Source organism: Arvicola amphibius, chromosome 5 (assembly GCF_903992535.2).
Source record: "Arvicola amphibius chromosome 5, mArvAmp1.2, whole genome shotgun sequence".
Lineage (NCBI taxonomy): Eukaryota > Metazoa > Chordata > Mammalia > Rodentia > Cricetidae > Arvicola > Arvicola amphibius.
Window position 1 is genome coordinate 9,736,370 of NC_052051.1, and position 23,956 is coordinate 9,760,325.

A 23,956-nucleotide genomic window follows, 5' to 3' on the forward strand; every position below is an offset into this window, starting at 1 on the left:
GGCCACAGCCTGAAGCTTCCCACTTCCGGTTCAGGAGTTAGTGCGCCTAAGGTAAGGGTAATCAACCATGTGAAGTATTTGTTTCGTTCAGGCATCTTGGTTTTCTGTGATTGTGTTAAATTGACCCCTGCAGCCTCTAGTTGAATGTGTTAGGCAGCTCAGGATGACATCATTGGCCACCTACCAAAAAGTGAAGTCTGATCACAGTCTTCAGAGGGCACGGCCTGAGAGTGTGAGCGTGGCTTGCAGGAACAACTCGTCACCTTGCTCCGGAGTCAGTCTGGCTTGGAAGCAAGCCCTGTCACGTGTTGTATGTGACCACGAGTGAGCTACACGGGCTCAGGGCCCCACTCATTTGTAGCGTAGTGCTCAGACCAATGTCAACAATGGCTGCTCCTGCCTTGTAGGGGTGTTGCCAACAGGGACAGTCTCACCCTGTAGTGTGCTTGCCGTGGCTTCAGCCATCCAGAATCAACTTAAAACTCTGAACCACTGTTAGCTCACTTGCTTAAACCATCGTGGTTGTGCTAGGGAAGCGCCTCAGCTCATAAGAGCTCGGCTCCTAGATTTCACATAAAAATGTCAGCCATGGTGGATGGTTGTGATCCCAGCCCTGGGCTAGCAGAGACAGGTGGATCCCTGGGGCTCACTGGCCAGCCTGGTCCAGTTTGTAAACTCCAATGAGACCATGTTTCAAAGAAGGTGGGCAGCATTCTTGAGGGTGACACCCAAGGTTGTCCTTAGATTAGATACACACACACACTCACACACACACACGCACACACACACGCACGGTACACATGAAAACACACTATTCAAGAGCAAGCCGCTTGTTTGGTGATCGCTACCTCCACTAATTTGGACCTGGCACCCATCGAGTAAATGAGTTTGGGATATCCCAGCCACTTCGATGTTTGCAATTCCACTCCCCCATTCATCTCTCAGCAAATACAAATTAAAAAAAAAAAAAAAAAAAAAAAAAAAAAAAAAACAGAAAACAGAAAACAAAAAATCAAGCAGCTGGATTCTGCAACTTCTTCCCAAGTAGAGAGCACAGTAAGAGAAGAGTAAATCATGTGCAATAAACACGTCTCTAATCATGAAAACCTGCAAGAACTATCCGCAGTGTTCCCATCACGTGGGGAGTGGGAAGGGGTGCTCAGGAATGCAGCCTGGTGCTGACCCGTTGGAAATGTGTTCATAGGTCTGGGACGGAACTCATTTCCGTCCATATCCAGGAGGATGCAGAGCCATGGAGCTGTCAGCTTCTAAGTAGGCTATGAAAGTGTATGTAAAATTAGAAATGAAATTATTTTTTAAAAACAATTATAAGAAAAAAATAACAATTATAAGGAAGCCAGGTGTAGGATGTAATAGTGCTTGCCTTTAATCCCAGCACTAGGGAGGCAGAACAGGTAGATCTCTGTGAGTTGGGGGCCAGTCTGGTCCTGGAACTTGCTCCGTAGACCTGCTGGTCTTGAACTCACAGAGATCCTCCTGTCTCCTTGTCCCAGGTCCTGGGATTAATGCAGATCCTATTCAAGACATTTAAATGTCTCTTTGTCCCCACATCTGGGTTTTCTAGCGGTGGATCTGTGACGGCATCCCGGTGATGACTCGGTTTGGGTACCTAAAAGAATGCCAAGGGCTGCTGGGAACTGTTGTGATGAGGAGAAGCCAGCCTCCTGCCTTGCTATAAGCCATTTTCTGGTGTGTGTTTCGGGGAATCCTTGTTGATCCTTGTTGTCGTTTTTAACCTGTTCTTATGGAAACTCACCTTGTGTTGACAGGGGACGCCCCCTTCCAGTGCTGGCTCTGTAGTGCCAAGTTCAAAATCAGCTCCGACTTGAAAAGGCACATGCGCGTGCACTCGGGGGAGAAGCCTTTCAAATGCGAGTTCTGCAACGTCCGCTGCACCATGAAGGGGAACCTCAAGTCGCACATTCGCATCAAACACAGCGGCAACAACTTCAAGTGTCCACACTGCGACTTCCTGGGGGACAGCAAATCGACCCTGCGGAAGCACAGCCGCCTGCACCAATCGGAGCACCCGGAAAAGTGCCCGGAATGCAGCTACTCCTGTTCCAGCAAGGCCGCGCTGCGCGTGCACGAGCGCATCCATTGCACTGAGCGCCCGTTCAAGTGCAACTACTGCAGCTTCGACACCAAGCAACCCAGTAACCTGAGCAAACACATGAAGAAGTTCCACGCGGACATGCTCAAGACTGAGGCCCCCGAGAGGAAGGACACCGGCAGGCAGAGCAGCCGGCAGGTGACCAAGCTGGATGCCAAGAAGACGTTCCACTGTGACATATGTGACGCCTCGTTCATGCGGGAGGACTCGCTCCGCAGCCACAAGAGGCAGCACAGTGAGTACCACGACAGTAAGAACTCAGATGTGACGGTTGTGCAGCTTCACCTTGACCCCAGCAAGCAGCCGGCTGCGCCCCTCACTGTGGAGCATCTCCAGGTCCCCCTCCAGACCAGCCAGGTGTCTCAGTTCAGCGAGGGGAGGGTCAAGATCATCGTAGGGCATCAGGTACCTCAGACTAACACCATCGTCCAAGCGGCCGCAGCTGCTGTCAACATCGTGCCCCCCACCCTGGTAGCCCAGACCCCAGAGGAGCTCCCGGGGAATGGCCGCCTGCAGATCCTACGCCAGGTCAGCCTCATCGCCCCTCCTCAGCCTTCTGGGTGTCCTGGCGAAGCAGGGGCCCTGAGTCAGCCAACCGTTCTGCTGACCACCCATGACCAGACGGCGGGGACCACCCTGCAGCAGAGTCTGATCCCCGCCACCCCAGCTGGGACCCAGGAAGGCACAGGAAACCAGACGTTCATTGCCAGTTCGGGCATCACTTGCTCGGACTTGGAAGGCCTTAACGCTCTGATCCAGGAGGGAACTGCAGAGGTGACCGTGGTGAGCGACGGAGGCCAGAGCATCACGGTGGCCACCACAGCGCCCTCTATATTCTCCTCTCAGCAAGAACTGCCCAAGCAGACTTACTCTATCATCCACGGGGCTGCACACCCTGCCCTGCTCTGCCCAGCTGATTCTATACCAGATTAGTACTTCAGAGATTCAAAACATTCTGAAGGGGGAGGGTTGCTATCAGAGAACCTACAAGAAGAATGTTGTAAGAGGCCCCTGACTCCTTGTAATTGTATTTTATATGGTTTATGTCATTTTTTAACAGAGAAGCAACATGGAGACCATCCTGATTCCTCCTTCAAGCTGTTACGTTGTCTTAAAGGTTGCCAAGGCTGATTCCAATAGGAATCCGAGCTCACTGCGTGAGGGACTGAATGTGTTTGTTAACAGTTTGATTTCCCATCTTCCAGATGTGATTCTCCAACTGGAATAAAGGTGTTTGGGTTTGGGGTTTCCATTGCACTCAGTTTGTATAGTAGGTGATGGTACTTAGCTTCTCGGGAGCCCCTTTCCAGAATTACAGACACAAAGAGTCCCGAATACTTGTGTAGTGCATAGATCCCTATTTGTTCCTGCATAGATCCAAATCTATGTCAGACCATTTCTAACAAGAGTGTTGGAGACGGGGATCCGAAAGGAATAGTGTCCTACACCTGGTTAAAATATATTCCCTAGTGATAGTTTGTTACAGCTCCACATGAGTGTAGGATTGTGAAGTTTAACTTATTTTGTGTGTGTGTGTGTGTGTGTGTGTGCACGCGCGCACATGCGTGCATGAGAGCAGGTACCCACAGGGGCCAGAAAGGGTGTCAGATCCCTCTGGAGCTGGAGTTACCAGTGATTGTGAGCTGGCTTGGGTTCTGGGAAAGAAACTTAATAGTGCACGTACTCTTTGTAATCATCTCCCCAGCCCTGTGGACTGTTCATTCTGTCATCGCGGGGGGGACTTAGCACAGCTGGGGTCTGGGGTTTTCTCATAAATACTTCCCTCCTTCAGCTGCGTGTAATACATTCGATGTCTCAAGTGACTCAAACTTCTTTGCCTTTATTTTTGTTTTTGTGACAAGATCTCACTCTGTAGCTCAGGCTGGCCTCAAATTCAAGACCCAGAGGATTGGCCTTCTGCCTCCTGGGATTACACGCCTGTGTGCTGCTCGCCACATGTGGCTCCGACCCAACTGTGCTTTGAAACTGCAGACCTCATGACGGTCCTGACATTTCTGTTTAGATGTAAATAGGGTGTAGGATCCTAGTAAAGTTTGAGTGGGCTTTTCAAGACATGGTTTCTTGAATGTCTATCTCTGCTCAGGGTCTAAATGAGAGAAGCATTGCATTGTTGAGAAGCATGAGCCACACTGAGAAATTCAAATTTCCCTTTTGAATTGAAATGACGTTTGGCCACTAGGTGGCGCCAAAGAGCAAGCCAGAAAGACCAAAGATGTTAAACGTAGGAATGGTGTCTCTGGTTTCCAGGGTAGGACTGTCAGTCACTATTAAAAAAACAACAACAAAAAAAAATTTTAGGGGTCAGGCGATGGTGGTACACACCTTTAATCCCAGTGCTCTTGGGAGTTCGAGGCCAACCTGGTCTACAGTGCAAGTTCCAGGACAGGCTCCAAAGGTAGACCCAGAAACCCTCTTGGAGTGGGGGGAAGTGGTCATGCAACCATCTCACTTTTATATGAAGAGATGATCTGTTTGGGGTAATAAACTGGGGAAATACAGAACACAGTAGTGTTTGAAATAGTGTTCTGGGCTGAGTCAATAGTGTGCTTGCCTAACATGCAGGAAGATCTGGGCTCCATCCCCACACCCACCCCACGGTACGCACTTGTGAGCTCATGGTCTCAGAGGTCTGGAATTAAAGGTAGGAGGATCACAAATCCAAAGTTAACTTTAAGCAGGTAACAAGTCGAAGACCAAGCTGGGGGATGGGGGAGACAGGATAACACACCCTTACATGCAAAGTTCGAGTCCCCTGGCGAGCCTTAGAGCTGGGCTTGTCTCCTTCCTATGTTTTCTGGGTTATTGATATCTGAGCACATTACTTTTTTTTTGTTTGTTTTTCAAGACAGAGTTTTTCTGTAAACCAGGCTGGCCTCTAACTCACAGAGATCCGCCTGCCTCTCCCTCCCGAGTGCTGGGATTAAATGGGTATGCCACCACCGCGACCTGAGCACAATTCTTATTACTTCTGGGTCTCTGCTCTTCGTCAGAAGTTCTCTATTTTGATATGAGCAATAATAATGACTTACCTATTCTAATGTATGTAAAATACAGGAAATCTCATAGTGCACAAGGTTAGAAACCCATCGGCCAAGTTCCCCCACATTTATACCCAGAGACGTAAATGCTGTACCCTTCGCCTAATGTCTCATACCCGGAAATGTAAATCCCGTATCCGTCTCCTCACGTCTCATACCCGGAAACATAAATGCCGTACCCTTCGCCTAATGTCTCATATCCGGAACGTAAATGCCTTGCCCTTCCCCTAACGTCTCATACCCGGAAACGTAAATGCCCGTACCCTTCCCCTAACATCTCCATATCCGGAGACGTAAATGCCTTGCCCTTCCCTAAACGTCCGGCTGTCTGCTGATTGTTTTAGGGGAGTTGTTAGAAGGAAATGAAATCCAGGAGCTAAAGCCATGTTCCTTAGTTTTTTAAGAAGTAGTTCAAATTTGGGAAAGGATTTTGGTTCTGCTCCCTAATGTTAATGGTTTGGGTCTGAGAATGTGACATTGGAAAATATGTGGGGGTAAATTACTTCTTTGTGTGTAAGTAGGTGGGAGCGCTTACCATGTGTCTCAGCACCCTGTGATCACGTCAGAGGACAATTTGCAGGAGTCAGGTCCCTCCCTCTGATGTAGGGAAAAATCCAGTCAGGTTACGAAACTAGGCAGCAAGTGCCTGACCTACTGAGCCATCTTGCCCACCCTGGTTTTGGTTTTCGTTTGAGTTTTGTTTTGTTGTTTATATTTTTTCTTAAATATTTATTCACTTTTGTTTTATGTGTATATGTGTTTTGACGGCATGCACATCTGTGTACCATGTGCATGCAGTACCCGTGGAGGCCAGAAGAGGGCGAGAGCCAAAGTCTGGAACTTTAAATAAAGGTAGAATGGGTTTTCAAGCCATCCTGAGCCCACAGTGAGCTTGTAAGTGCTGACTTTGCATCCTCATAAGCATGAACACGCCTCTCCCTGTGCCAGCCTCATGTTCCCTCAGGCCGGGAGTGATTAGGTCACCTTCCCAAACCAGGCAAGGAGCCTACTTGGGTTCACCTTAGTCTGTGTAGGTGCCGTAATAAAGTGCAGAGGACCAGGTAGCTCAGAAACAGCAGCAGATCCTTTCTTCTAATCCTAGAGACCAAGAAGTCAGAGGCTGAAGCGCCAGGGCAGAGGTCAGCGTGTGGGAGAGACTTTTCTCACAGACACATCTTCCAGCGTCATCCTCACCGGGTGTTCCTGGTGTCTCTTATTTGTTTTAAATGATATTTGTATTTATTTATTGAAAATGTCATGCACTTACACAACGTGCCTTGAGTGTACCACCGCCCATGGGGTCTCCTGTGGAAGGACACTAATCCATCTGGTAGGACCCCAACCTCATGACCTAATCATGTCCCTTCCAACACAGGATTTTGAAGGAAAACAGACACCGTACCGCAACAGACAAGGCAGAGGAGGAGGAGGGCAATTAGATCGTGTCGAGCCAACCCCTCAAGCCCCTCATGCCTGCTCTCCACTTTTTCCCTTGTTAGCCAAGAATATGACTTTCTGTCTCTTTAAGGCTGTACTGTATGGAACTGGCAGTGTCTCAGGTAGCCCAGGTTGGCTTTGGATTCTCTATGTAGCCAAGGATAGCCTTGAACTCATGTTCCCCCACTGCTTCTAATCTCCTGAGTGCAGAGAGAACAGCTGTGAGGCACCCGTTCCTTCGATGCTGGGGGTGGAACCCGGGGCTTTGTGCACGCGAGACGAGCGCTGTACCAACTGCACTGCAGCCCCAGCCCAGGCAGCGGCTACTTTATAAAATTCTTTATTATTATGTGGGAGTGTGGGGTACCTGCATGCCACAGTGTGTGTGTGCGGGTCAGAGGACACCTTTGTGGGGTTGGTTCTCTCCTTCCGCTGTGGGTTTTCTGACAATTGAACTCGGTGTGTCAGGCTTGAGGGGCAAAGACTTTTACAAAGCCCCTAACTATCTTGCCGGCCCGGCCCCCCAACTATTTCTTCTTTATTTAAAATAACATATGGATGAGAGTGTGAACCGATAAAGCCCACGTGACACTCTGGGGACCTTGTTATAAAGCAGATTCTGATCTTTGCTTCTCTTGTTTGAGCCACCCGGGGAGCTGGTTCAGGGCAGATTCAGGGTATGGAGAAGCCTCTATACAGGGACCAAGAATCCATGCAGGAATGTACATACCTGCATTGCTCATAATTACCATGTCGGACAGCGTCCTTTGGCGGAGCAAGGCACACAGTGTGGTGTACTCACACACTGGATGGGGGGGGGGGGGGATGAAAACAGACGCAGCTGCCTGTGGTGACATGCTGAATCACACGCTTCCAGATTCCAGGCAGGAAAACACTCAATGAAGAAGGCAAGACTGCAGCATATCATTTAGGTGATGAAATTTATAAGTGAAGCTTACAAAAAAAAAAAAAAAATCAGAGGTAGTGAAAGAGGCTGGCAGAGGAGGGAGAGCTGATGGGTTTGCCGAATCCAAGAATGTGCCACGCCTCGAGACGGGAGGGAGTCTCAAAAGCGGGTTAGGCTTTGTTGTTTGTTCGGAGGCAGGGGTTGTCCTGAAATGGCATGGTTATCATTTTTACATGTAAGCCAATTTTATTGTTTAAATTTTTGAAAAATTTAAAGCCTGAAGAGGTGGCTATTACAGAGGAACTGAGTTCAGTTCCCAGCTCCCATAGTATGCTGTTCCCCATTGCCTGTAACTCCAGCCCCAGGAGAATCGGACGCCTTCTCCTGAACTCTACACCTGCGTTTGTGTGCACAGACATACAGACAGACATATACACACAGTTCAAATAAATATTTTAAAAATTTGCTTTTAACGGTCGGCTCCTTTTTACTCAGAGGAGCAATTTAAATGACAATGATACTTTTAAGAGTTTAACAAAGGGTGAGACAGCAACACGACTGGCACACTATAGATAAAATAAACCAGGGTAATAGTTTTAATTTTTAAAAAAAGGTATCTGTGTTTGTTCACATGCATTCAGTGCCTATGGAGGACAGACAAGGCTGTCAGTCCGGCTCCCTACACTGGAGTCACAGATGGTGTGAGCAGCCACGTGGGTGCTGGGAATTGAACCTGGGTCCTCTGGAAGAGCAGCCCGTGCTCTTAACTGTTGAGCCGTCTCTCCAGCCACCCCTACCTTTTGGAAAAAGCTTTTTAAAACATCTTTTTAAAAACATAAGAGATTGTGAAAAGGTTTCTACAATGTCAGTCACTCAACCACAACTTCACTGCTCCTCCTCCCCCCCCCCAGTCTCACCCCCAGTCTCACCCCCCAGGTGAGAGGCCACCTCTCAGGCCTCTCCTGCATTTCAAAGTCCCTCTAAATGTGTTTGCAAGATCTGTGTTGTGCTTCATACACTGTTGTGTGTGTTTATATGCGTATACACATCTGCACAGTGGTGTCACGCACATACATTATTGTGTGTGTTTATATGTGTATACACATCCACACAGTGGTGTCACGCATGTACACTGTTGTGTGTGTTTATTTGCATATACACATCCGCACAGTGGTGTCACGCACATACACTGTTGTGTGTGTTTATATGCGTATACACATCTGCACAGTGGTGTCACGCACATACATTATTGTGTGTGTTTATATGCGTATACACATCTGCACAGTGGTGTCACGCGCATGCTCCCTGTCCTTCGGCTGTCTGTACTTGATACATCCTGAAGCATTTCCTACATCTGTGAGCACAGAAATCCATCGTTGTTGTGTTCCCATGGATGTAAAGCTGGTGTGAGGATATGGGAATTCACAACTCAGAAGAGCAGTGTCACCTGTGCATGTTTGCTTCGAGTACATTTCCGTGGAAAACTGTCTCATCTGGTTAAGTGGGACTGAGTTACAGTTGAGTGTTAGCTTTATTATGGGGAAGTCAAACACTCACCTCACCATCACAAATAATTAGTGACGTGTAGATGGCTGTCATCGCCTCCGTAGCAGACACCGTCTGTGCTCTGTCCGTCCGTCCGTCCAGCCACAGTAGTAGACACCGTCTGTGCTCCTCCGTCCGTCCGTCCGTCCCAGCCACAGTAGCAGACACCGTCTGTGCTCCTCCGTCCGTCTGTCCGTCCCAGCCACAGTAGCAGACACCGTCTGTGCTCCTCCGTCCGTCCGTCCGTCACAGTAGCAGACACCGTCTGTGCTCCTCCGCCCGTCTGTCCGTCACAGTAGCAGACACCGTCTGTGCTCCTCTGTCCGTCCGTCCGTCCGTCCGTCCGTCACAGTAGCAGACACTGTCTGTGCTCCTCCGCCCGCCACAGCACAGTCACCCTCACTGTGGCAGCATTTGTCATTTCGTTGATGAAAAGTGGGAAACAAATGACAGCTTTCAGAGCTTGCACAGGAGCTGGGGTGATGGCTCAGTGGGCAGCATGTCTGTTCTACAAGCCTGAGGGCCTGAGTTTGAATCCCCAGCACCCACATAAAAAGTCGGTACCTGTAACCCCAACATTGGAGTTGTGGCAGATTGATCCTGAGAGCTCACTGGTCAAATGAGGAGGGGTTTCTGTTTGTTTGTTTGGTTTGGTTTATCGAGAGACCCTGTCTCAAGACAAGAAGGCCAAGGGCGATAAGGAGAGACACTGGGCATTCTGTTCTGGCCCACATGCTCCTGTGGGGGTGTGCAACACACACACACACACACGCCACAGAGGGACCAGCAGAGTCTTCTCAGTAGTCAGAGCTGTGCTGTTTATCCCTTGGCAAAATACTTGAGCTTTGAAAAGCCATGGGCTCCCATTGTTTTGCTTTGCCCAACTGATCACTGCAGTGAAAATGGCTTGGCTTCCTCTGTGACCATTTTCTCTGTGGACAGCTTGACCACCTGGGAAGAGGAAGGAGATGGGTCTGTCTTGAATGGAATGAGGAAGTAACTCCAGCAGCTGTCAGGAGTGTGAAAATGCAGGTTTGGCGGTGGGACCCTGTGAGATGTTGCTGTAGGAAGGAGGGAAGGTGTCACCTGCATGGACACGGACACACATACACACACACACACACACACACACACCACCCGTGTTGGAACTCAGTGGCAGAGTTCTCCCATCTGCTACGATGTCATCTTAGACCTTCAGGGGTTGGAAGTGACTTCCTCTTCAGGTAAATTTGCAAAAGTCCCTGATTATCAGGAAGGATCAAAATTTATCAGCTGCAGCCCAGGATGCTTGCTGCACAGAGGACCTAGCTTGTGTCTAAGTGTCTGTGTAAAAATGAGCATGGTCCACGGACAAACCTGTATCTCCATCATCTGGGAGAGGAGACAGGAGACAGGAGCGGACTGCCGGGGCTTGCTGCTTGCCAGCCTGACTTCAGGTTCAATGGCAGCAAAAGCGACAGACAGCCCGGGACACCTGGTGTTCTCCTCTAGCCTCTGGACATGTGTGACCCGGACACATATGTTCAGACATACCACACACACATACATACACACTCAGAATTATCGACTAGATTTAAACAAAAACCAGTTGATAGGAAAACTGGGTGAAAGGTAACAACCATGGCTCCTGAGCAGGGCCCTGCGGTTCGTTTTCTATAATTTTTAGTAATGATCCATGAAATCAAGTCATTAAAACTTGGTAATAAACTCAGTAATAAAATTTAGTAATAAAAGTAGAACTAGAACTTTGACCAGATGTCAAGCAGGCTTGAAAACCCAGCAATGAGCACTGAGGCAGGAGGATGGCTGGGCTGATAGGAGACCCTGTCAGATTGAAAAGAGGGAGAAGAGAAGGAAGGCAGGCAGTCAGACAGACAGACAAACTGGCTAGAACTTTAGATAGACCTTATAAAATAGTATAACATCCTTTCAAAATACAACTAAATGCTGGATATGGTGGCACATGCTTTTAAAGTTTTTATTTGATATGTATGGGTGTGTCACCTGCACGTGTCCATGCACCACATTCCTGGTACCCATGGAGGCCAGAAGATGCCATCAGATCCTCTGAAAGCAGAGTCCCAGGTGATGGCGAGCCATCACTGGGAATCGAACCCAGGTCCTCTGGAAAAGTGGCCGATGCTCTTAGCTGCTGAGCCATCTCCCCAGTCCTGGTGGTGTACTCAGCATCACCTATACATGCCTAAGTGAACTGGCCACTGGGAAATGAAAGGGAACTTTAATCTTGGCACTCAGGAGGCAGAGGCAGACAGATCTCAGTGAGTTCAATCCAAGGGAGCCTGGTGCAGGTTGTGAGTGCCAGGCCAGCCAGGGCTTCATAGTGAGACCCTGTCTCAATAAACAAATAGGTAACCATTTTATTGATGGAAAATATAATTTCCTGATGCATGATTAATAAAAACTCAGAGAAATTGGGGTTCAACCTGAAAAATAAAACAGCCAGCCACTAGCTCTTACCTTAACCTCAGTCCTGAAAATGGCGATCCTGCCTCCAGGAGTCTCAGAATGAGACTGTGGTTGAAAACCATCTCCTCTTGTTTTATAATTCTCTCTAGGGCTGGCATTAAAGGCATGCACTGGATGGTTTCTATGACAACTAGTGTGGCTGCTGGGATTAGAGGTGTGTGTCACCACTGCCTGGTCTGCAAGGCTGACCAGTGGGGCTGTTTTACTCTCAGATCTTAAGGCAAGCTTTATTTATTAAAAATACAATTGAAATGCCACTACATTTCCCCTTTCTATCTAAAATAAAAAAGAAGGCTATAACTAATATAAGAAAAACCATATACAATAAGTACAATAACTATATACAATATATACAGGCAATAAATACATCAACAATGTCTAGTCCATTTGCATTTGACAAATTTAGAGAAAATACTCCATATTTATTCTATGTTGTGAGTCCAAAGTCTTGTACCTAATTTACTTTCTATCATAACTTGCTTTCTGCATCAGGCAAACAAGGAAAACTATAACTATCTAGTCTTCAACTTCCTCAGAGACCCAAGAAGGAAATAATATTAACTGAGTAAGTAGGAGGTGCAAGCAAGTGACTTCCAAAAACTGTAATGACAGAAAACAGCTGGCTGCCTGGACAGTCACCCAAAGTTCCTCTGCCACGAAAGAGCCAGTGGCTGGCTGTTTTACTTTTCTGGCCTTCAGGTTGAATGCCAATTTTTCCTCTCTGAGTTTTTATTAATCGTGCTTCAATTTCCATCTTATTCTTTCTTGGAATCATATACACAGGGAAAATGCAAATTACAATGCTATGAGTGGCCATTTTCACCAGTACAGTTGACAGAAGTGAGACAGTTGGTGGCACTGTGTGTGGGAGGCTGTGTTGGGCCGTGGTCTCCTCTCCCCTGCTAGGATGGGGGACACTGGTGTGATCATTTTCTCATCCTCCCTCCAGGCAGCCTAGGATGGTGCTTGCATTCGCTCGAGAGAAACCAGGACCCTTCTGGGGATGATCTTGCACGCTGGCAGCCCAGCCCACACTAGCACAGGCCTGGCAGACGTACAGCTGCCCAGGAGAGCAAGTGAATAAACCACGGTGTCCTCACTCCACGATCATCCTACAGTAGTCAAGTGGATAAACACCGACAATACTTGCGAGATCTAGCCAAGCGTGATGGCACCTGCCGCTAATCCCAGCACTCCAGAGGCAGAGGCAGGCCTATCTGAGTTAGAGAGTTCAAGGCCAGCCTGGTCTACACAGTGAGTTCTAGGACATCCAGAACTGTATAGAGAAATAATCCTATCTTGAAAACCCAGAAAAAAGAAAGAAGAGAGATCTTCGCAGATAGTATGCACTAAAGATGAGAAGGGGACTGCTGGGTCCTGTGAGAAGTCTGGGCAAGAAATGGGCTTTCCCATTGCCCAGGTATAACATAGTATCAAGTGTCTCCCGACGAGATGTCACCCCTAATGAACCCGTTTTCCAAGTTTCCTGAGGGGAGTTCTGTCCTGAGGATCTTTGGTCCTGAGATAGTCCTGGGAGGCACTAGTCCAGAGCACAGTGTGTGCTTTCAAATATGTCTGCTTGTGGGGCAGGGGGATGGCTCAGCGGGTAAGGGGCATTAGACACCGCCCTGACAACTTGAGTTGGAGTCCAGGAACCCTCATGGTAGAAGGAGAGAACTGACTCCTACAGGTTTGCTTCTAGCTCCCCCCTACACACACACACACACACACACACACACACACACACACAGAGAGAGAGAGAGAGAGAGAACCCTAGCTGGCCTAGAACTCACCACGCAGACAGGCTGGCCTTGAACACAGAGAGCCTCCTGCCCCTGCCTCCCAAGTGCTGGGATTAAATTACACCAGACTGTAAGAGGAAAAAGCTGATGGAGAGAGTGTGGATGAGGGAAGGGCTCAGCAGTGCAGAGGACCAGAGCCCAGTCACAGCGCAGGACCCCTGTAACCAGGGAAACCAATGCCGCTGGCCTCTGGAGCCATGTGCATTCAAATGCACAGACCCACGAGCTGCACACACATACACAGAATTTAAAAATAAAATCTTAAAAAAAATGTAAACGGTTCAGCAGAGGTATAGCGGCACATATATAACAAAGAAAACTTTTATTCAATTATGTCTTAGGGTTTAAACTTAAGCGAGTTCACCCAGCATTGCTTACACATACCTGAGAAGACTGACACCCAGGAACCGTAAGGAAGTTTAAGAAAGGCAGCCCAGCCAGTGCCAAATACACGCGCGCATCCCCTGCTCCTAAGCCCTCTGAGCCCATAAAGCCTCCTTTCCTTAATTTGTCTCATTTGCCTTGATTTAAAAATACCGAGTCTCATGTCCCCACCGCAGAATTCGCCGCTGAGCGCGGCTGTGTCTTTCTGAACCGTGGCCACCACGTGATTCTCAGGTTTGGGCAGGCTTGGGGCACAGCCCTGTTTTAAGTAACTTCCCAATGTGAAGAAAGTAAACACCTTGAGGGGACGTTGGTGGCTTTCCCGATCCTTGTTGGACGTCGTTCAGAAGCTGGAAGGAGGGGTCCCCCTCGGGTCTCCGCAAGGTCCCAGCTAGTCTGAGCACGAAAAGTCAATTAGCCAAAACCCCCGGGACAGTACCGCGCCTCAGTCACCCAGTGGGTGGGGCCTGCGCCCTGGCTGGCCCCAGAGACCTCTCCTGTGTGGTCCTAGACCCTGAGTCCCTGGGGAAAGAACGCAGGGCAGAATAAATGTACTAGTTGCAGGCTTCTCCTCCTGAACCCAGGACTTTTAGAATTTACTTTTTAATTTGTTACTGCATTTATTTGGGTTTGTGTCTGTGTGTGCTGTCCCATTTGTGGAGGCCAGAGGACATCTTACAGGGATGAGTTCTCTCCTACCACCTTGTGTGACAACTCAAGCCATCAGGTTTGGTGGCAAGCGGTTTTGCCTGTTGAGCCATCTCGAAGCCCACAGCTACTTTTTTTTTTTTTTAACTGGCTGCAGAGGAAAGAGTGCACTCTGCAAACTAGAGGCACCCTGTCCTTAAATTGTACACCCGGATGCACAGGTGAGAGGACGCGCCACGTGCCCAGCTCCTTCTCCACCTTCGCCTGTGCATGAGAAATCCCTGCTAGCTTTTGTGAGAAATAGCCCAGGACCGCGGTCCCAGGCTGGACCAATTAAGAGGGAGTGTAAAGCTCTCCAGCCCACGTGACAGCGGTCACGGCCTCACGTGGGAGCTCGTTAGAAATACAGACGTTCGGGCCCCACCCCAGACTCACCGAGTCAGAATCTGCATTTTAACGAGCTCCCCAGCGACTCAGGGAGCGCATTAAAGTGGGAAGAGGGCTGGCGCTTCTGCAATTTTAATGAGTCAACGAATCACCTGGGATCTCGTTAAAATGCAGACAGGGTTTCTCCGACCTGAGCGTGCGCGCGCATCACCTGGGGAGCTTGTTAAAATGCAGATTCTGGTGTGGCGGGGCCGGGGTGGAGCCGGAGCTCGTGCGTGGGAGCGGGGTTCCTGAGACCCCTGAGGTCCTGGCTGCCAGCCAAGCGACTGTCAGGACACTTGATAAATCGTCCTACCGGGCTGACTGGCGGCGGGGCCGGGACATGCGCGATCCGGCCTGTGGGGGGGGTGTGCCTCCGAAGTCTGGAAACGCGCGCTCTTCAGGAGGCCACTCTTGGGGACCCGCCGGGAGCCTCATCTTCGCGCCATGTCGCGGCGCAAGCAAGCCAAGCCCCAGCACCTGTACTCGCTGGAGCCACAGCCCGAGTGCAAGGAGCCCGGCAGAGCGGTCCCACGCGTAGCCGGGGAGCGGGGTGAGTAGCCAGCGGATGCCAGGGACAGTGGTTCCGACGTCCTCAGTTTTCTGATGTTCACCTCACCCCGGGAACTCTGTGGGTGTCGGGTCTGGACGGAGGAAGGAGCGCGCGGAATAGTGCTCGAAGCTCCCAGCCGCAGTCCTGGACTTGGGGACTGCTACTCTGATGTCCTCCAACAACCCTCAGTCCCTGGACCTCCCCGTGGGTCTCATACCTAGGCAGGGGAAGGTTGGGGTGCGTGAAATGGTGCAAGAAACTTCCAGCTCCAGCCCAAGGAACTGAGGACAGTCCCTGACCCTGTGCCCCGTTAGTGTCAGATGAGGGAGTACTTAGAATGGTGCGCGAAGCTTCCAGCTCCAGTCTTGGGACTTGGAGACAGTTGCTCGGAAGTCCCTGTCGCCTGAGCCCTGCAGATGTCAGATCTGGAAGCGGGTGGGGAGGTGCGCACGAAGGTGTGCAAAGCTTCCAGCTCCAGTCCAGAGACCCAGACAAACCTGGGCGCGTCTGCGGGGCTTTGTGAATTATGCGCGCTTGTCGATTACACCCTCCGCGGGTGGGCTACTATCTCCGGGAAAGCTCTGAGAGCTGAGGGTTCGCTTCCCACACTGGCCGCGGGGCGGGGAGGGGGGTGCTTAGAGCCCCGAGGGAGGAAGCTGAATCCAAGGACAAGATACTAGCTAGCTCTTCTCCACCCTAAGACAAAACAGAGAGCTTTAGTACCAGGGTGGGATGAGTTTCAAGTGGCTATCCACCTCCCTGACAGGAGATCTTCCAAGGACCTGAAGGATGTGTAAGGGAATGTGGGGGGGGGGGGGGGGCGGCAACTGAGAGGCTGGAGCCTGATAAAGGACGCGATACCCCTGGAAAGTGCGTGGAGCCGTGAAGAGGTGGGGGCAACATTGTTGAAACCAAGAGGCTCTCGCTTCCACCACCCACCTCCGTCGCTGCACGGACCAGTAGGGAGCGGCGAAGTGACACCTCCCCTCTGAGTACCCTAGGTCTTCCCCCTCCCACACACCCTACTCCTGAAGAACCAGGGAAAGTGGGGAGCCTTTAAGCGTCTATAAATTCCTCAGTCACCCTCAGGCACACGCCCCCAGGGAGGGTGGGGCTCGGCATTCCTTAGGCACCTCTCTTTGATTTTCTTGCTCCCTGGACTTTGTAGATTCCTCCTGTCCCTTCTTTCTGAAGCTAGGGGGTGGGGAGAGGAATTTTAGATGGACTTTATTCCCTTCTCCACCTACCTGCGGCTTCCCGGGGTGGGGGTACTCTGTCCTCTTCTGGTCTCAAATTCCATTTCCACATCCCCCATCAGCCTCTGGGAAGATTCGCCTGGTGAATTGGCCAGGGTTCCAGTGAGCATCTCTCTCTGAGGGGGGCGGGGAGTAGTTTGATAAGGACTCTTCTAAATAGATTATATTCTAAAACCTAATAAGGGGTACCATAAGCCAGCCACCGTTGAAGTCCAGTCAGTTGGCACAGTCTGGGTAAAGTTAGAGGGTCCTCCCTGCTGAATAACCCAGGGCAGAAGTGCAAAGTCCAATGTAGTACGCAGAGTTACTGTCTGTCGCTGCAATCGGTGGCTGGCTGTGTAGAGGGGGGGAACCCGAGAATCCCCCCTCTTTCCAACCTCCCAGTCAGGAGTCCTGGCTCCTAGCCATTGCTTCAGAAAGTGCCCTGTGAAGACTGGTGGGTCTTTACTCGTGATTGGTAGGTCTGTGCCACCTCGCAAAGGACCTTTGTACTCCCTCAGGCCCAACCCAGAAGCCTCACAGCAGAGGCAGGCTGTAAGTTTGAAGCTAGCCTGGTCTATATAGGGGGTTCCAGGCCAGCCAGGGTTGCCTAGTGAGACCCTGTCCAGGCGGTGGCACAAGACTTTAATCCCAGCACTCTGAAGACAGAGGTAGGTGGATCTCTGCATTCAGTATTAGCCTGGTCTAAACCAGGCAGTTGAAGGTCCTTGCCTTTAATCCCAGCACTCAGGAGGCAGAGGCAGGCAGAACTCTTGAGTTCAAGGCCAACCTGGTCTACAAAGCAAGTTCCAGGAAGTTCCAGAACAGCCAGGGCTACACAGAGAAACCCTGTCTTGAAACAAATATTAAGTAGATAGATAGATAGATAGATAGATAGATAGATAGATAGATAGATAGATAGATAGCGTTTTTTAAATGCCCAATTCTATCAGTGAAATAACAAAGGAGCATCAGGGGACACCAGAGGCTTCTTTGTAGAACACCAACCTAGTCTGCCAAGGTGACTCACAATCCTAGAGGCTTGGCCTCTCAGCCTTTCTGTCTCTTTTTAAGGTTTACATCGGAAATGTGCCAGCTTGTGCACAGCATTCTTTAATATGCAACAGTGAACTTAGCCTGCAGCTGACCTGTGAGACAGAAGCCATTTCCTTTTTACAGATGTGGGAGTACAGAAACAGAGAGGGTGAGCAACTGACTCGGGGCCACACAGCTACAGAGACAACCAGAATTTGTAACTTACAAACCTGTTTATGGTCCAACACCTCATTTAGATTTCAGTGTTTAGTCCGACATGGCTACTGTGAAGATAGAAATTTCTCCCGAATTTCGTATTTTTTTTAAATATGTGAATTGTTAAGTAGCTAAGATTTACTGCCTACCTTCCCAGAGCCAACAAATAGGTAAGGGTTGGTTTGAATAATCTAAAATCTTCCAGCCCTTTGACCTTTAGCATTTCTGAGCCACTTTCTTCATTTCTCATCAAGCACAAATTGTCTAGTGTCAGCCCAGACCGCTACCACCACCCCCATCACTGACCAGTTGGGAATGGGAAAATATCAGCAGCTCTGCCATAGCCCCCACCAGAGAATTCTAGAGGTAGGCCCAACTACACACTCACAGCTGAGAGCCACTGCCTGTCAGCTCTCTCTCTCTCTCTCTCTCTCTCTCTCTCTCTCTCTCTCTCTCTCTCTCTCTCTCTCTCTCCCCCCCTCCCTCCCTCCTCCCCTCTCACCCTTCCCCCCCCCAGTAATTTGCAGGAACTTGTTAAAATGGAACGAGTATTGTTTAATCTTTTATCCCCTGAGGATGCACCCAGATGCCTGTGACAGGGTCCCCAGCTGTGGACTTGCTTCTGACACAGGCCCCTGGCAGTCCTCAGGACAGCAAAAGAATTGTGCCTGGGCCCTCCAAACATGGATTCTTTTTTTTATGGTTTATTATTTAACTTTTATTTATTTTATGTGCATTGGTGTGAAGGTGTCAGATCCCTTGCAACTGGATCTTCAGACAGCTGTAAGCTGCCATGTGGGTGCTGGGAATTGAACCCAGGTCCTCTGGAAGAGCAGTCAGTGCTCTTAACCACTGAGCCATCTCTCCAGTCCCCCTAAACATGGATTCTTGTGTGTATGTGTAGGCCAGAAACTGGCTTCACTGTCCTTCCTTTAGGGACCTGTCTCTGCCTCCCAAAGCTGGGATTACAAGCACATGCATGCCTGTGCACAAGACTTTCTTGATTATTGTTTTTATTTTTCTTTTTTGATTTTTTGAGATATGGTATCTCAGTAGCTTTGGAGCCTGTCCTGGAACTTGCTCGTTAGGCCAGGCTGGTCTCGAACTCACAAAGATCTGCCTGTGTCTGTCTCCTGAGTGCTAGGATTAAAGGCATGTGCCGCCGCCACCCAGCTATTTCTTTTTAAGATTGTATTCATTTTATTTTATATGTAAGGGTGTGTATCTGTGCATCATGTGCTTGCAGTGCCCAAACAGGACAAAGAGTGTCAGGTTGGAACACCTGGAACTGCAGTTACAGATGTTATTAAGGTGCTAAGAGTCAAACCCATGTTCTCTTGAAGAACCAGTGCTCTTAACCACCGAGCCACCTCTCTGTCCCCTCCAACTTTTTTTTTCTAAGTGGTTCCTGGGGATTGAACTCAGGTCCTCATCTTGCATGGCAAGCATTTTACTGACTGAGCCATCTCTCAAAGCTCCACAGATTCTCTTTTTCTTTTTCAGATTTATTGATTTCATTTTGTGTGTGTGCGGGTGTATCCGCAATGTCTGTGTGCCACATCCGGGGCTGGTGCCCTCAGAGGTCAGAAGAGAGCATCGAGTCTCTGGGACTGGAGATCGAGGCCATGTGGGTGCTGGGAACCAGACCCGGGTCCTCCCCAAGAGCAGTAAGCGCCCTTAACCACCGAGCAACTCTCCAGTCCCCGTGCCCTCTTTTTTGAGGGGGGATCTCACTGTTTCTCAGGCTAGCCCCAGCATCCAGCACCACTGTAAAAGCCACTCTGTGGGGTGTATCTGTAATCCCAGAACTGGGGAGAGGAAGGCAGAGGAATGGATTCTGGGGCTCGCTGGCCGACCAATCTGTCTAAACTGGTGAGCTTGGATTTTGTCTCAAAAACTAAGATCGAAAGTGACTGAACTTCTGCCTTCCGTGTGTGTGCACACAATACAAACACATGCACACATGTACATCCACACAAAGCCATGTTCCCCACTCTTTGCTATATTAGAGAGAGCTGCACCCAGCACACACGCAGACCCACTGCTGAGGTCCCTCAGGCAGCTCCTCCGGGCCAACTAGGTTTGTCCTCCACATGTGTCCTCTCCCTTCAGCTGTGATTGAAGTAAGGTACCATTCCACTTGCAAGCATGTCAGCGTTCATCCCTAAAGCACTAGGATGCTTTAAATGCCTTCATTCACGCACCGGCCTCTAATCTAAAGCCCATCTGCCAACACAGGATATTACACCATTTCAGCTGGCATGCGTGGCGTGTTTGAATAAGCCAGATAAGGTCCCGCCATGTGTCAGGTCCTCAGCTTGTGAGGCCTCTGGTTTCTCTCTCCCTTCTTTCGAGCAATTTGTTGAAGAGCTTTATCCTGGCGAGTGCAATGCCTCCAGCATGGCCTGTGACCCATGGTTGAACTGGAGCAAATCAACTCAACATTAGAGTGAGCCTAAGCATTGCAGAACTTCTGCATGGGGTGCATCTCTGTGAGTTTGAGGCCAGCCTGGTCTACAGAGCGAGTTCCAGGACAGGCTCCAAACTACAGAGAAACCTTGTCTGGGGGAGGGGAGCTGCTGCATGGACCCTCCAGATGGCTCTGTGCACAAAGGCACAGGCTGCCAAGTCTGCTGGTCCAAGTTCAATCCCCAGAACCCACATGATAGAAGAGAACCAATTCCCATGGGTTATCTTCTGATGTATGCATATGTGAACCCTGCATGTGGACACATACAACATAATGTAAAATAATAGTAATAATAAAGCAGCTTGGTGCCTCCAGCGTTCTGTTTGTCTAATAAGAATCCTTGGGCTCCCCGTCTCCTTTCTTATCATTCATGTCCTGTTGTGTCTAATAAGAATTCTTGAGTTGGGCTGGAGAGATGGCTCAGAGGTTAAGAGCATTGCCTGCTCTTCCAAAGGTCCTGAGTTCAATTCCCAGAAACCACATGGTGGCTCACAACCATCTGGAATGGGGTCTGGTGCCCTCTTCTGGCCTGCAGGCATACACACAGACAGAATATTGTATACATAATAAATAAATAAATATTTAAAAAAAAAGAATTCGAGTTACCCCTGCTTCTTATAATTCATGTTTATTACTTGGTACAAAATATTAGCCCACTGGTGAATAGGAAGTTGTTCACAAAACTACATCTATAGGGTAGGCAGAGGCAGGTGGATTTCTGAGTTCAAGGCCAGTCTGGTCTACATAGTGAATTCCTAGACAGCCAGAGCTACATAGTGAGACCCTGTCTCAAGAAAAAAAATCTTTAACAGCTAGAATGATGGTTTAGTGGTTAGGAGCATTGTTTCCAATGCCCTCCTGGTAGCTTACGTGTGTTTTAGGTTCCAGGGGACCTGCCATCCTCTGCTGGCCTCTGGCAGCACTGCACACATGTGGTACACACACACACACATGCAAGCTAAGTCTCAAGAAGGAATACAAAGCTATGTCTTTGAGAATTTGTAGAGCATGGCTGGGGTTATAGTACTTGGAATCAGATGCAGGGAACCACTGTAACTTCAAGGCCAGGCTTGTGTTAGGCCATCCAGGGTTAAGGTAGACCACATAGCATGAGCCAGTCTCCAAACATGCCAACCAGTATTCAATCTTGGTGTATTTGCCACGTGTGCCCTGCTCACTGGTCATTTATCTTCAGGTATTGTGGCACCGTGTTCTTTTTCTTTGTTCTTCTTGTAAACAGGTTCACACGGAGCCGAGGCCAGCCTTGGATTAGCTAGGTAACCAAGGATGATCTTGAAATTTTTTGTTTGTTTTTCGAGACAGGGTTTCTCTGGACAGCCCTGGTGTTGGGACCATTTGGAGTCCTGGCCTCCAGCTGCTCTTCCCTGCTAGTGACCTTTATTTACTTGGCCTTTTGAGTTACTAAAAGCTGTGTCAAAGTTGTTTACCAGCTCTGCTTCATGACCATGTGTTGCCTTGCCTTGAGGATCAGAGGATGAGGTTTTCACCTGTTGGCCCACCTGACTGTTGGGTATATAAGCCTCCGTGGTGCTATTCAATAAGGGGCTTCTTTACCAGTGACTAGAGGTCCGTGTATCTTTGTGTGTTTCAATCTCCAGCCCCTTGCCCTGAGGCTCATGAATTGTATGGTGGCACACTGAGCGAGGTTGGGCATCGTGAGCTACATCCTGGCTGTCCTGGAACTAGCTCTGTATACCAGGCTGGCCTCGAACTCACAGAGATCTGCCTGCCTCTGCCTCCTAAATGCTGGGATCACAGACCTGCACCACCAGTCCTGGTTTGTGCAGTGATGGGAACTGACCCCACAGTTTCCTGCATGCTGGGCAAGTCCTCTACCAACTGAGTCCTAGTCCAAGCTCTAGTATGTGTGTAGCTATGTGTCAGTGTATGAGCATGGTGTGCAGGTGTCTGGAGGCCAAAGAGTTTGTTGGATCCCTTCAAGTTGGATAGGCAGTTGTAAGTTGGGTGCTGGGACCCCAACTCCAGTCCTCTGCAAGATCGGGAAAAAAAGTGAAAACGGCCCAAAACCACCCTTTTCTCAGACTCACCATGACTACTGTCCTGAGAAGCCAAGTCAAACTTCCTGTCTCCATTGCAGCCTCTGCGCTAGATGACAAAGTCCCGAAACCATCGGACCTCGCTGCTGAAGACAGTGACACCCAGCAGGCCCCTGCTGTCACTCTACCCTCGGAAGCAAAGGAACAAACGGCCACCCTCGGAGAGAGGACTTTTAACTGCTGCTACCCAGGTAAAGAGTCAAGCCTGGTGGTAGCAGCCCCTTCCCTGCCCAAACCCAGGTCACTCACAGAGTTGGCATGTGTCCTCCTCAGGGGTCCTGTAGGTCCTTACGGGTCCCGCCGCTGCAGTGTCAGAGTAACTACAAAGACTGAGTTCACAGCCCTTAACTGAGAGTGGAGTCGTGTCTCCATAAACCCATTTTAAGCTGAAATATCAAGTCAATTCAAGAGGGGAGCTGGAGTGATGATGGTTCAGTGGTTAAGAGCACTGACTACTCTTCAGAGGACCTGGGTTCAATACCCAGCACCCACATGGCAGCTCACAACCGTCTGCAACTCCAGTTCCAGGGAACCCGGCATGCTCACATAGACCACACTGCATGTAAAAAAAAAAAAAAGAAAACAAAAAAAAACAAACAAAAAAAAAAAACACCAACACACATAAGAATAATAAATTATTTAAAATGCAGAAGGAATGGGTGTGGGAATCTCAGCACTCAGGAGGCGGAGGCAGGAGGATTACTGCAAGTTTAAGGACAACCTAGTGAGTGTAATGAGTTCAGTCTAGCCAGATACTGTAAAAATGGAAAAAAGAAGGAAGGAAAAGAAAAGAAGGAAATGCATGAGGGCTGAGGGTGTGTCCCAGCCACACGGCACTTACCCGGGATGCCAAAGGTTCTGGGACTCACTCCCAGCACTGCCAGACAGAAGGAAGATGAAAATACTCTTTATCCCCTCGGCTCACCAAGTGTGCCAGCCCCTTTAAGCCTCGTGCAAGACTCTGGGCTCTATGAGGAAGGGTTGGCAGGGGCTGTCATTCGCTGGCAGCCGTACTGAAAGCAGGAAATGACAGCATGGGTGGGCGTCCGTCAAAGCCAAGCCGTGGCAATTTTGGGCATTTTGAGAGCCAGCTTTGCTTCTCTTCCAGGTTGTCATTTCAAAACCATTCACGGCATGAAAGATTTGGACCGCCATATGAGAATCCACACAGGTGTGTATCCATTCACTCAGGAGTTGGGGGAAAATACAAGGAAGTATAATTAAGTGTTGGGGACCCAGGAGTGTGTCTATGGCTGGTGGCATCTAGCTTAGAGCTTGGAACAGGAAGGGAGGGATGTGAGGATGGCCTTGACAGAGCTTTGGGTACAGCAAAGCTGTTGCTTCAAGACCAGTCTGGTCAGCACATACAGAAGGTGGACACGGGCCGTACGCAGCTGCATGGGCTGGATACACGTCTCTCTACAACAGAGACTGTGCAAGCTTTAACCCCAGGAATCTCAGCCACTGCTAGATCCTTTGTCTAGTTACTATCTGCCGCGCACCGCGCCCCCGTGTCTGCGTTCACTGCGCTGGCACCCAG

General features: G+C 49.5%; 1 protein-coding gene across 3 annotated transcripts in view; it reads left to right on the forward strand.

The window, feature by feature from the left end:
• Positions 1-23,956, forward strand: part of Zfp64 (ZFP64 zinc finger protein) — a 63,822-nt gene that overhangs the window by 27,946 nt on the left and 11,920 nt on the right. For 2 of the 3 annotated variants that reach the window (XM_038331837.1, XM_038331839.2), the window contains one exon: positions 1,791-3,391. In XM_038331837.1, the coding sequence (XP_038187765.1) occupies positions 1,791-3,067 (1,277 nt within the window). In that variant the 3' untranslated portion in view covers positions 3,068-3,391. Of the gene's footprint in view, positions 1-1,790; positions 3,392-22,457; positions 22,608-23,524; positions 23,588-23,956 lie in introns of those variants that run through there. The other variant, XM_038331838.1, reaches the window with a different exon arrangement.